The sequence below is a fragment of the Thamnophis sirtalis genome, unplaced genomic scaffold (genome assembly GCF_051295495.1).
Source record: "Thamnophis sirtalis isolate CommonGarterSnake01/CBP01778 unplaced genomic scaffold, rThaSir2_p1.2 scaffold_2, whole genome shotgun sequence".
Taxonomy (NCBI): domain Eukaryota; kingdom Metazoa; phylum Chordata; class Lepidosauria; order Squamata; family Natricidae; genus Thamnophis; species Thamnophis sirtalis.
Genome location: NW_028261382.1, coordinates 109948350 through 109961781, shown reverse-complemented (window position 1 = coordinate 109961781; position 13432 = coordinate 109948350). Strand labels below are relative to the sequence as shown.

Genomic DNA, 13432 nt, shown 5'->3' with positions numbered 1-13432 from the left:
GCCTGATAGAGATTCTCTTTTCCTCCCCTGCATCAATATAGGCCAGTTTTGAATTTCTTCTTCAACCTTTCCTGACTTTCTGGGTGAAGCTGATGTTTTGGCAAAGGATAGCAATAGCAATAGTTAGACTTATATACCGCTTCATAGGGCTTTCAGCCCTCTCTAAGTGGTTTACAGAGTCAGCATATTGCCCCCACAGTCTGGGTCCTCATTTTACCCACCTCGGAAGGATGGAAGGCTGAGTCAACCTTGAGCCTGGTGGGATTTGAACAGCCGAACTGCTGAACTGCCACATACCTTCCTCAAGGCTCTATCTAGCTTAGCTTTTTTTTTGCCACGTCCATTACTAGAACCCAGCTCTTACGTACTTCATTATCTCGGTCTTTTTCCAGGAAGTGACGGGCCACATGGCTTGGCAGGATATTGCGTAGCATGTTTTCGTTGTGCTCTCTTAACTCCTTCATCTCGTTGATTTCTTCTTTGGCCTGGCCACGCCACAGAAAGTCGAGCCTCGCTGTGTATTCAAGCTGGAAAGACAAGAAGGCCTCTTAGCTTCTTTTTTAATTGAACATGTGGTCCATCCTTAAGAATAAGCATCTAAGAGAAGAGTGGGTAGATATTAAATCAATTCTAGGGTGACCCAGTAGAGAAGCACCAACCCAGCTTAGAAACAGTCTGGCAGTTAATGAAATTTGGTTCAGAGATGTTCAAATTAGACCGATGGGGGTGGTTTGTAGACTATTTTCAAGGACAAACACAGATCTAGTACATTGCAGGGTAAGAGAAGATCAGGGAGAGTTGGGTGTTGGAGTGAAGTGCATCATCAGCCTAGAGGTGTTACATTGCCACAAATGCTCCTTGAATTTTGTTGACTTTTATCTGATGCCAATTTGGCATGGAACTTTAGTTGACTAAAGGTAAAGGTTCCCCTCGCACATATGTGCTAGTCGTTCCTGACTCTAGGGGGTGGTGCTCATCTCCGTTTCAAAACCAAAGAGCTAGCACTGTCCAAAGACCTCTCCGTGGTCATGTGACCGGCATGACTAAACGGCGAAGGTGCATGGAATGCTGTTACCTTCCCACCAAAGGTGGTCCCTATTTTTCTCCTTGCATTTTTTACATGTTTTCAAAAGGCTAGGTTGGCAGAAGCTGGGACAAGTAACGGGAGCTCACTCCGTTAGGCGGCGCTAGGGATTTGAACCACTGCTGACCTTTCTGATTGACAAGCTCAGCATCTTAGCCACTGAGCCACCCTTCTTAGTGACTAGATTTTGTTTATAGGCTTGAGCAATGAACCTTGCTGAATTACCACTTAATGTATGGTCCTGATCCTTTGTGCCTGATATGAATCTAGTCAACTAAACATTTGGGGTCCTCAAAATAATACAATAGCAGAGTTGGAAGGGACCTTGGAGGTCTTCTAGTCCAACCCCCTGCCTAGGCAGGAAACCCTATACCGTTTCAGACAGATGGCTCTCCAACATCTTCTTAAAGACTTCCAGTGTTGGGGCATTCACGACTTCTGGGGGCAAGTTGTTCCACTGATTAATTGTTCTAACTGTCAGGAAATTTCTCCTCAGTTCTAAGTTGCTTCTCTCCTTGATTAGTTTCCACCCATTGCTTCTTGTCCTGCCCTCAGGTGCTTTGGGGAATAGTTTGACTCCCTCTTCTTTGTGGCAACCCCTGAGATATCGGAACACTGCTATCATGTCTCCCCTAGTCCTTCTTTTCATTAAACTAGACATACCCAGTTCCTGCAACCGTTCTTCATATGTTTTAGCCTCCAGTCCCCTAATCATCTTTGTTGCTCTTCTCTGCACTCTTTCTAGAGTCTCCACATCTTTTCTACATCGTGGTGACCAAAATATTGGGGCATAGGGAAAGATATTTTAATTCATTCCTCTAAAAATTAGCCATTTCCATATGTGTGTGTTTTTGTAAAGTAAAAGTCAGTTGAGTCTATGAAGATCCTCAGCTATCCAGATCATGGTTGTCCCAAAAGTGCTTTTTCAAGAGGCAGCTGAACTTTCTGGTTTTTTTTTGGAAGACATTTCACTTCTCATCCAAGAAGCTTCTTCAGCTCTGATTCCCCACCATCCAGTCAGAGTTGAAGAAACTTCTTGGATGAGAAGCAAAACATCTTCAAAGAAAAACCAGAAAGTCCGGTTGCCTCTTGAAAAAGCACCTTTGGGAAAGTCAATTGTGTCCATTTTTCTTTTCTTTTAGCAATAAGCACTTAGACTTATATGCCGCTTCACTGTGCTTTACAGCCCTCTCTAAGTGGTTTACAGTCAACATATTTCCTCCAACAATTTGGGTCCTCTTTTTACCCACCTCGGAAGGAAAGAAGGCTGAGTCAACCTTGAGCCTGGTGAGATTTGAACTGCCAAATTGCAGGCAGCCAGCAGTCAGCAGAAGTAGCCTGCAGTACTGCATTCTAACCACTGTGCCACCACGGCTCATTTTAAAATGTTCCCTGGGGATAAGCTAGAGAGGAAAGGGTTAAAACTCCTGTCCGTCTCTGAAAAGATCCTGATGTGGATCAATACAGCTGCATAGGTTCTTTGAAGTAAATAAAATTTAGAGCAGGAGTTGCACAATATGTAATTCATGTAATGTGTAGTTTGTCCTTAAAATAGCCATGTAAGTCAAAGCTTTACAAGACATCAAATCAATTGCAGTGTGAAGAATTATAAATGTCATTGCACCAATGATGTGTCCTTTGAATCTCCGGATGTGTAATTTAGCAAACTCCCCCCAAGGGCATCGTTACACTTTTCCTGCACTCCCTATTAAACTAATCTTTTGTGCTGGAGTCACGTCTTAGTTATTGGCTGGATAAATTTAGCTGAAGATAAAGAAGGTCTAACAGAAGAACAGAGCTGGAAGAGATCTTGGAGGTCTTCTAATCCAATCCCTTGTTCAAGAAAGAGACCCTCTACCGTTTCAGGCAAATGACTCCAATCTCTCCTTAAAAAACCTTCAGTGATGGAGCACCTCCAACTTCTGGAGTCAAGTTGTTCCACTGATTAATTTTTCTCACTCTCAGGAAGTTTTTCCTTAGTTTTAGACTGCTTCTCTCCTTGATTAGTTTCCATCCATTGCTTCTTGTCCTGCCTTCTGGTGTTTGGAGAATAGGTTACCGCCCCCCCCCCTTTTCTTTGTGGCAGCCCCTCAAATATTGGAACACTGCTACCATGTCAACCCTAGTTCTTCTTTTCACATGCTTAATTCCTGCAACTGTTCTTCACATGTTTCATCCTCCAGCCCCCTAATCATCTTCATTGCTTTTCTCTGAACTCTTTGTAGAATCTCAACATATATTTTAGATCATGGTGGCCAAAACTGGATGCAGTATTCCAAGTGTGGCCTTACCAAAGCACTATAAAGTGGTATTAACTCATCACATATTATTGGGGGAGGTGGGTAATGCTTATTATATACCATCCAAATGTGAAGACATTTGAGTCCTAAAGTTAACTGGAATTTCTGGGTATTAGGGCCAGAGAAATATTGACAGGATTTTGTCCTTATATTTGAGACCATCCCTTTCTCTTATGTGATTCCTAAGCAGAGAGAAATTATAACTACAATTCTTAATGACTTTATGTCACAATAGATGTACAAAAACATAAGTCTAGTGCATTATGTTTTAATCATATCAACTTCCCCAAGCATGTTGACTGGGGAATTCTGGGAGCTGAAGTCCAGGCATCTTAAAGTTGCCTAGGGTGAGAAGCAGAGGTGGTATTCAGCCGGTTCTGATCAGTTCTGGAGAACCAGTAGCGGAAATTTTGAAAAGTTTGGAGAACTGGCAAATACCACCTCTGGCTGGCCCCGCCCCCATCTATTCTCTACCTCCCAAGTCCCAGCTGATCAGGAGGGAATGGGAATTTTGCAGTAACCTTCCCCTAGAGTGGGGAGGGAATGGAGATTTTACAGTATCCTTCCCCTGCCATGCCCACCAAGCCACGCCCACCAAGCCATGTCATGCCCACCAAGCCACACCCACAGAACTGGTAGTAAAAAAAAATTCAATCCCACCACTGGTGAGAAGCCTGGATCTAGTGGTTAAAGTGTTGGGCTAGGAATAGGGAAATGTGAGTTGAAGTCTTGCCTTAAGCCCAAAGCCAGCTGGGTGACCTTGGGCCAGTCAATCTCTCTCAGCCCTAGGAAGGAGGCAATGGCAAACCACTTGCAAAGTCTTGCCAAGAAAACTGCAGGGATCTGTCCAGGCAGTTACTGGGACTCAACCTTGATTTGAAGGTTTTCCCGACCAACACGCACAATGTACACACAGATACATTCACACATATCAGGGAGACTTCATACCACATGAAAACTGAGTGGAAAATGCTTGTCAGACATCCCTTGTCCAGTTCATAACTGGAATAAGTGGTGAGGAAAAAAAACAGTTCCTTATTTATGAGATTTTTCAGTGAATATTTGTTCTCCCTTGGCAATTTTTTATTGTCTAAGAAATGGAAAGAAAACCATCTCCCTTTAAACAGCCACGAAATTTTTACCAGGCGCTGTTTCAGATCATTATCTGCTCTTTAAACAAAGTTTAAACAAGATGAAATCTCTTTCAGGTTGACCTTGACTTCTAGAGACTTTCATAGACACGTCCATATTGTTTGGTTTTTGGCAACACAAAAGTGGTTTTCCATTATCCTTTTCAGATCCCCCCCCCTTTTATTACTTTATGTAGTTTATAAGCCTGGGACCATCCAAATACTGACCGCATCTAAGCCTTTTTACGCTCTTGAGATCCATTAAGGTCTAATAGATGTTGCCAGCTAACTAAACTTCTTTCTTATCTTGTTTGTTGGGGATGGGGAAAAAACATTGTAGGTTTATGAGTTCCTTTCTGCTTTAGTGTAACTTGATTATGTTCTTGGACACCAGAGTGCAACAAAATGATTTTAGAAGCATATAATATTTAAGTTCAAAAGCCACTGCTTCTATTTCCCAACGGCTATTCAAAGAGTATCTGATTTACCACAAGTCTAATGAAGTCTAATGCGGTCCTTGTTAAAATTATTTTTTTAATATAAATTGAGGACTTTGCAGAAGACATCATGCAGACCTATTGACTGTGATAGAAGAGACCTCTAGAAGAAATTACTTTAAGGGGTGTGTGTGTGTGTGCCAGTCTTAGGATTTTCTAAAAACAAATTAAATTAAAGTTTCTCATTAAGGATGAAACTGAAACCAAAGCAGGAACAAAAATAGCGGCCTGTATTGTCAGAGTTTGCTGCAGAAATCACATCCAGAAAGCACACACAGATAACTGATTCAGCAGGATGTACAAATGTACAATACCAACAGCAGATTCTTCCAATGAATCTGAGAGGAGAGATTGTAAGCAGGTTCAAACACAGGCAGGCTAGATTGGTTTCAGTTCAGAGTTCAGAGCTTAATACAGACAAAGAGAACCTCCTCTATACAGGGCAGTCAAGCTAAGCCTAAGCCACGCCCAGGCACCTAGCTGTCTCCAGGAAATACTGTTTCAGTTTCTAAACAGCCTTCATTGGCTAATTTAGTTGCTATGCCTATTCATTGGCTGACCTTGTTGCCATGCCCTATTCCAGTCAGTCCCCAATGGATGACCTGTTGCTACATCCTATTCCAGTTCATGAATATTCTGACACTGCTCCCTTCGTGACTGGAACAGACAAAAATTCAATTACCTTAGTATACTTCAGATACCTGTATTTGAAGACCCAAATTCAGTTCCCTTCAAATACCTGAGAATCCTTTTTACTGTGATGCAGCCTTTGCGGTGAAACAAAGATCATCCACAAATGCTAATAGTTGACAATCCCCACCTTTTAACTTTCCAGTGCATATGCAACCATCAGCCTTGCAACTCCTGAACCCAAGACTGACCTGTTGCTACGTCCTATTCCAGTTCATGAATATTCTGACATGTATAAAGTACAGGAGGAAGATTGCAGCTTGAAATCTGACAGTTGTTGGCTATCAACCCCTCGTGTGAATTATGGGCAGGATATTTTCTCCCCCAAATGACTGGCTCATTCCATTTGAGAATGCTTTGAAGGTATATAGAGTAACGTTCAGTAGCTAAAAGCTCAGATAAATCTCAGGAGGGATAAGAAGACTCTTTTGCACCTGGTTGCTCGTCTCATGAGAAATTCATTTCCTCCAGTTCTTTTTTTTTCACAAGAGGGAGAAAATGGTATGAGCAAATCAGTGGTGGGATAATATTTTACTACGTGTTCTATGGATATGGCTTGATGGGTGTGATGTGGCTTGGTGGGCATGCCAAGGGAAGGTTACTGCAAAATCTCCATTTCCTCCCAATCAGCTGAGACTCGGGAGGCAGAGAATAGATGGGGGCAGGGCCAGTCAGAAGTGGTATTTACTGGTTCTCCAAACTACTCAAAATTTCCGCTACCAGTTCTCGAGAACTGGTCAGAACCTGCTGAATGCCATCTCTGTACTGGATATCTATACAATTAGTCCTTGACTTATGGCCACAGCGGAGCCCAATATTTCCATTGCTAAGCAAGACAATTAAATGAATTTTGTAAGCTCCCAATGTACCGGGACTCCTCAGTCCCAAGGTCCGTTTTCAGCTGCAACAACCTCCTGCAGTGGTCTGCCAGTGAAAACAGAGCTCAGGAAGGCGGCCCACCCAAGCTCCATTTTTGCTGGCAGAGGCATGGCAGGCCAGTCCTTCGAGGCACCCCGTGGGCTGGATCTGGCCCCTGAACCTTGAGTTTGACACCCGTACCATATGTAATAAGATACTACTTTCCTGCAATTTTATTTCATTTTCAATCCTTTTTTCTACAGATCCCTAACAGGAAATCCGCCATTCTCGTAGCATCTGTGTGTCCTGGTTTAGATGTTGAATTGATTTTTAATTTCCCAACTAGAGCAAATTGAATAGAGACTGATAAGATATTCTGAAACAGCTTTCTATTTATAATATTTTACACAGCAATAAAAAAAATAGAAGCTGCACGGACCTGGCCATGTGTTGATTTTAATTGGCCCTCTCTTTTAAGATTAATCAGGTCTTCAATTATTGAAGGTCATAAAATACTCTAGTCTGATATTTAATTATTTGCTCCAAAGGGGAGTCGTGATTGGCAGGTTCTAGCAGAGCAAGGGGAGATATTTCCTGCTTGGGAGGAGGTGCAAATGGAAAAGAAACATTTGCCTTACCTGTTGGCCGTGATAGAATACAGCTAACAGGAACATGGCCATGAGGAGCAAGGAAGCTTCTTTCGTCCCCAGGAAATCCGTACTATAGAGAAGAAGAAAAGAGAGAAGGAGGAATCAGAAAAGAAGAGCAAAGCTTAAACTAAAACACGTTTTCTATTCTTTTGTTTTTAATTCATCAGGTATGAATGTGGGCTGGGTGACTTTGGGCCAATCGCTAGGAGACTGTGAATTCTAGTCCTACCTTAAGCATGGCAGCTGGCAGTGCTGGCAGCAGATTCGGGCAGTGAGGAGGTTGGGGAGGAACATGGGCCAGTCCCGGAGTCTGGGGAAGGCTCTAATTAGGGCTCTGCATCAGAGGCAGAGAGGGGGCCAGGGCTGTATGCCAGCTATCAGCTGCCTTTGGAGTCAGACATCAGTGAGGCAGAAGAACAGCTGGAGCCTGTTCCCAGTGTGTGCATGGATAGAGTTGCCAGACAAAAGGAGCAGCTAAGGAACGAGTGTCGACTTGGGAGTAAGGCCACAGGTGGACGGTGAATGGCCCCTCCCATAGGGAATAAAAGAGGAGCGAAAGGAGAGTGGAGTTTGCAGGAGACAATTAGTTCATTCCTGCATTCTTGCCAAGTATTGCAGCATCTGAAAGACATCGGCCTGGCTGCTCTCCAAGCCTGACAAAGGTCGGTAATTGTGAACTATCTTGAAAGACTGTGGGAGAGGAAAGACTTTGCCGGAGAGGAATTCACTGTAAATTAAATGAAAGGGGTTTATCAGGATGAGGACTTGCTTCGTGCTGGTGGGGAAGCCTAGGTCAAAACAGTTGCTTCTCTCTTTGATACGTTTCCATCCATCCATCCCACAAGATTCCAGGATGCAACTACTTCTCGCTTCAAAATATTCTACCCAGAATTAAGCCAGACACTATATATATATATATATTTTTTGCATTGCTTCTCTGAGAACTCCCTGCCCAAGCTGTGGTTCCTGTCCTTTTTCCCCACCTGATGCTAAAAGAATCTCTCTAAATTTGCATGTTCCTGTTGAGATGACAGTCAGTGAAAAGCCCCTGACAATAAAAGATTGACACATCAAACCAGCCGTGATATTGCTTTCCTCTTTGGGGAGCCATTATAAGGCTTTCCCCTTTCATTTCTGCCCGTCTTTTTTCCAGCTGATGAGATATTTCTAGCATCGCTGCAGAATTATCTTGTCTTAGAGATGATATGATTCAGGTAAGGCTCTCTGCTGGCCCAGGCTATTTTTGTTCCATTGTTCTGAAGAAATAAGAAGGGGCTACGGAATAATTGCATACTGATATGCACAGCATCTTAGCACACTTTTTGGGGGGGAGGTGGTGGATGGAGGTAGATTATTTCTAAACACCCCCGCCCCCCAAGGTTACTGCAATAGATGCAGCTGGAAGGCATTTGGCTCCAGGCAGCTGTCATGAAAATGACTGACAGGTTGAGGGATTTGGAAAATTGTAGCTACTCTGTTTTTGATAAGTTACATTTTATGTTTGGGGAACTGTTTTATATAAGGAATATGATGTAGAGCAGAGGGACATCTATTCAGGGTTGTTATTTACTTATTGAATGTGTATGCCACCCATCCCACTGTCTACAGTGCCTCTGTGTGGCTAAACTTTTGTTAAAGAAGTATTTAAGCTGCCATTTGGTGTAATGGTTAAAGGTGCTGGATTAGAACCGGGAGACTGTGAGTTCTAGGCATGAAAGCTAGCTGGATGAATTTGGGCCAATCACCAGGAAGTTGTGAGTTCTAGTGCCTTCTTACGCATGAAAGATGGCTGGGTGACTTTAGGCCAATCATCATGAGACTGTGAGTTCTAGTCCCTTCTTAGGCATGAAAACTAGCTGGATGAAATTTGGGCCAGGAGATTGTGAGTTCTAGTTCTACCTTTCCCACTTAATAAAAAGTGTCCACGAAACAAGATGGATCGATGACATCAGCAAGTACTGCAGGCCCAATTGGCAAAAGAAAACTCAGGGCTGTATTGGTTGGGAACATGTGAAAGAGGCCTTCATCCCGCAGTGGATAGACAATGTCTAAGATGATGATGATGATGATGATGATGATGATGATGATGATGATGATGATGATGATGATGACAGGCTCCACTTTTGACACGAAAGTCAGCTGCATGATTTGAGGCCAATCATCAGGTGAGTGTAAGTTTTAATCAGGAATCAGTATTAGATATGTTTTCCCCCTTGATTTATTTATAAAAATAATAAAGGCGGGATAAAAATCTCATGAGTAAACAAATATGTAAACGAAGACTTACTCTCCGTTATGATTGATTTCATCGTACTGGAGAAACAGGGAAGCATAAATGGTCTCGGTCAGGAAGCAGTAGATTGCAATCATGATGAGGAGCACGGCCAACTTAAGGACCGAATTGAGACGGAGAAACACGGCACAAGTCACCATAGCCAGGATACCGGTAAAGACGAAATACTTTACAAAGAAAATTGGGAGAAACATCAGCTTTTAGCTCATAGACTTAAACTAATATATTCAAAAATCTCATATACAAAGGTGGCCGGTTCGGATCATTTTGCCCAAACTGGTAGCGGGAATCACAGGTGGGCTCAACCGTGGCTCTATGCCATCCTATTTAGGCACGTTTTTGAGGCCGGGCACATGCGCGGAAGGCATGTGCACAAGCAAAGTGCATGCGCGGAAGGCCGGGCACATGCGCGGAAGGGGCGTGTACACCTGTGAACAGGTGCTAACAAAATGTGAAACCCATCACTGCTCATAGAGAACTACCGAAGTCCTTCAAGTATTGGAAGATGGATACTATGTCTTTCCTAAGCCTTCTCTTTGTTAGCCAGAGCAATAGCACTTAAACTTACATGCTGCTTCACATGCTTTTACAGCCCTCTAAGTGATTTATAGAGTCAGCGTATTGCCCCCACCATCATCTGGGTCCTCATTTTACCAACCTCGGAAGGATGGAAGTCCGAGTCAACTTTGAGCCTGGTGAAATTTGAACTGTCAAACTGCTGGCAATCCTCAGTCCACAGAATTGGCCTGCAACACTGCATTCTAACCACTGTCCCACCACGGCTCAAACATACTGATTTCCATTGGTCATTCATCATACAATCTAACCTCCAGACCCTTTATCAGCTTCATTGCTCTTCTTTGCACTCTTTCTAGGTCCCCATAATCTGTTGTTGTTTTTACAGAGAGTTGAAAGCAACTTCATTAGACTAAATGAGACTTTTCAGGGAAAAAAATATAGAGGGATTTCTCCGCTAACATATATGACTATGGAGATTCTCCGTCATCCAGGACATGGTTGTCCCAAAGGTGGTTTTTCAAGAGGCAACTGGACTTTCTGGTTTTTCTTTGAAGATGTTTTGCTTCTCATCCAAGAAGCTTCTTTAACTCTGACTGGATGGTGGGGAAGGGAAGGGAGGTTCCCTCCCCACCATCCAGTCGGAGCTGAAGAAGCTTCTTGGATGAGGAGTGAAACATCTGGTCATGGTTTTTCTTTGAAGACATTTCGCTTCTCATCCAAGAAGCTTCTTCAGCTCTGACTGGATGGTGGGGAAGAGAACTCCATGGTGCCGCAGTGGTTAGAATGCAGAACTGCAGGCTACTTCTGCTGCCCGCCGGCTGCCTGCAATTTGGCAGATCAAATCTCACCCGATGGACTCACTTTCACTTCCTTCCTTCCAGAGCCATCTCCGACTTCGTCAGCCTGGGGGCTGCCTGTTTGCCGCTAGTTTGAAGCGCTTCCCTTGGGTCAATCAGGGACTTTGCGATGTCCCTGAGACCAGAAAGGCTTTGTCTTCCTGGTCACCATCTCTCCGGGATGCTTTAGGTCCTACTGGACCGTCCAGGGGCAAAAGTGTCAACAGTGGTCTCGGACAGTCAAGACCGCACGTTGTGTTGTCGCGACATTAGCGCCTCCTTTTTCCAAATCTCACCAGGCTCAAGGTTGACTCAGCCTTTCATCTGTAAAATGAGGACCCCAAATTGTTGGGGGCTGTATGCTGACTCTGTAAACTGATCAGAGAGGGCTGGAAAGCACTGTGAAGCAGTATATGTCTAAGTGCTTATTGCTATTGCTATCCAGTCAGAGTTGAAGAAGCTTCTTGGATGAGAAGCGAAACATCTTCAAAGAAAAACCAGAAAGTCCAGTTGCCTCTTGAAAAAGCACCTTTGGGTTTGCTGATGTGTACATGTACAACAGCTGCAGACTTTTCAAGAGCTCTTGAGAATGTATGAATGTGGTGAAGTCACTGAATCAGCCTAAAAGTCAACTGCCAGTAGGCCTTCAACTCAATGGGATTATTGATTACTGACAATTTCTTTTTCTCTCTCTTAGATAGGAGAATTATATAGGGAAGTGAACATGTGTTAAGTGAGTTTTTGCCCCATTTCACGGCCTTTCGTGCCACAGTTGTTAAGTGAATAGCTGCAGTTGTTAAGTAGTAACTCGGTTGTTAAGCGGATCAGGCTTCCCCATGGATTTTTACTCATCAAAAAGTCACCAAAGGGGATCATGTGATCCTGGGTACTTTGCAACCGTCATAAATGTGAATTAGTTGCCAAGATTCTGAATTATGATCATGTGACCATGGGAACGGTTGTAAGTGTTCAAATGGTCACAAGTCCCTTTTTTCAGTGCTGTTGTAACTTCGAATGGTTACTAAATGAACTGTTGTAACTCGAGAACCTGCATCACTGAAATAAAGCTTTGCTTTGAAGTTTCACATCATCCTAAAGTTTATTATCAGCCATCGTTCCCGAGCCTAACATTTTGTGTTGGCTTATCCCTGTGCAAAATGATATGCTTAGGATTACCTCTGGATACGAGCAAATATCTGTAAAATATACCGAAGAGTTGAAAGTTTGATTCTTAAAAGGCAGTTGTTTGTCCCAGTCACACCAGAGCTGTGGAAAAGAAACGAGAGAAAAATAAGAAAACTAATGAAATTACTTTGCAGAGAAATGAAGGAAGAAGATTACTTGTTGCGGGGAGGGGGGGGGAGGAGGAGGAGGAGAAGGAGGAGACAGCGACAATAGTGTTAATCAGTGGTGGGTTTCAAAATTTTTTAGAACCTCTTCTGTAGGTGTGGCCTGCTTTGTGGGAGTGGCTTGCCAGCCATGTGACCGGGTGGGCGTGGTCAACATCAACTCCCAGAATTCCACCTCTTGTCATGTTGGCTCAGGAACTCTGCCTTTGAAGCATGCAAGTCTTAAAGCTGTCAAGTTACAAGACCCTTGCACCCCTAACCCTTTAGAAAAAAAAACCCAGGGGTGTTCAAAATTGACAGCTTTAAGACTTGTGGACTTCAACTCCCAGAATTCCTCCTCTCGCTCTTCATCTTGATGATGTGTGGACGGGCGGAGGGAGCTGGAACCGGTTCTAAACGGCACTGTAGATTTGTGGAACCTCTTCTATAGAAGAGGTTAGAACTGGCAGGAACCCACGCCTGGTGTTAATGCCTCCAACTCTATGAGAAGACTCTGGATTAAAAAACCACTCAGGAAAAACAGAAAAATAATCCTATATCTTTTTTAGAAATTACATACTGAGAGCAACGACGGGCAACTCTTTTGAAATGATGAAGAATCTGTAGTGCATGGGCTTACAAAATGCTTTCATTGGAAGACATATTAAAAGGATCATCACTCAAACATATTACAAAGGAAACCAGACAGTTCCCAGTTTTTATCCTCTCTGTGGGAATTTTATGAGGTCACAACCATCCTTTCCATGTTCCTCCCACCCCTTTGTATTATGCAAGATTTCTATTTTAATGTTTCAAATATATATATTAAAAGAGTGTTTTGTTTTAAGTCCCACTCTTGTGAAATGGGTGGCCGTATAAATATTAGATGATAAATAGATGATAGATAGATAGATAGATAGATAGATAGATAGATAGATAGATAGATAGATAGATATGATGACAGATGATAGATGATAAATAGATGATCGATACACATGATTGATAGATGATAGATGATGATGATGAATAGATACATAAATGGATGGAGATGATGACAGATGATAGATAGACATATAGACAGATGGACAGACGGATGGATGAATGGATGAGTGGATGGGTGGATAGGTGGAAATGATGACAGATGATTGATAGATGATAGATTCAGATTGATAGATAGATAAATGATAGATGATTGATAGATGATACATGATGATGGTGATGATGAAGGATAGATGATAGATAGATAG

At 42.9% G+C, this 13432-nt stretch overlaps 1 protein-coding gene across 3 annotated transcripts in view; it reads right to left on the bottom strand.

Moving 5' to 3' along the window:
- The window catches only part of ADCY8 (adenylate cyclase 8), a 138996-nt gene that overhangs the window by 13517 nt on the left and 112047 nt on the right, over positions 1–13432 (bottom strand). For all 3 annotated transcript variants that reach the window (XM_087706676.1, XM_087706677.1, XM_087706678.1), the window contains 4 exons: positions 12034–12123; positions 9497–9669; positions 7198–7279; positions 369–527 (listed from right to left, as the gene is read on the bottom strand). In XM_087706676.1, coding sequence (XP_087562802.1) covers positions 369–527; positions 7198–7279; positions 9497–9669; positions 12034–12123 — 504 coding nt within the window. The remainder of the gene's footprint in view (positions 1–368; positions 528–7197; positions 7280–9496; positions 9670–12033; positions 12124–13432) is intronic.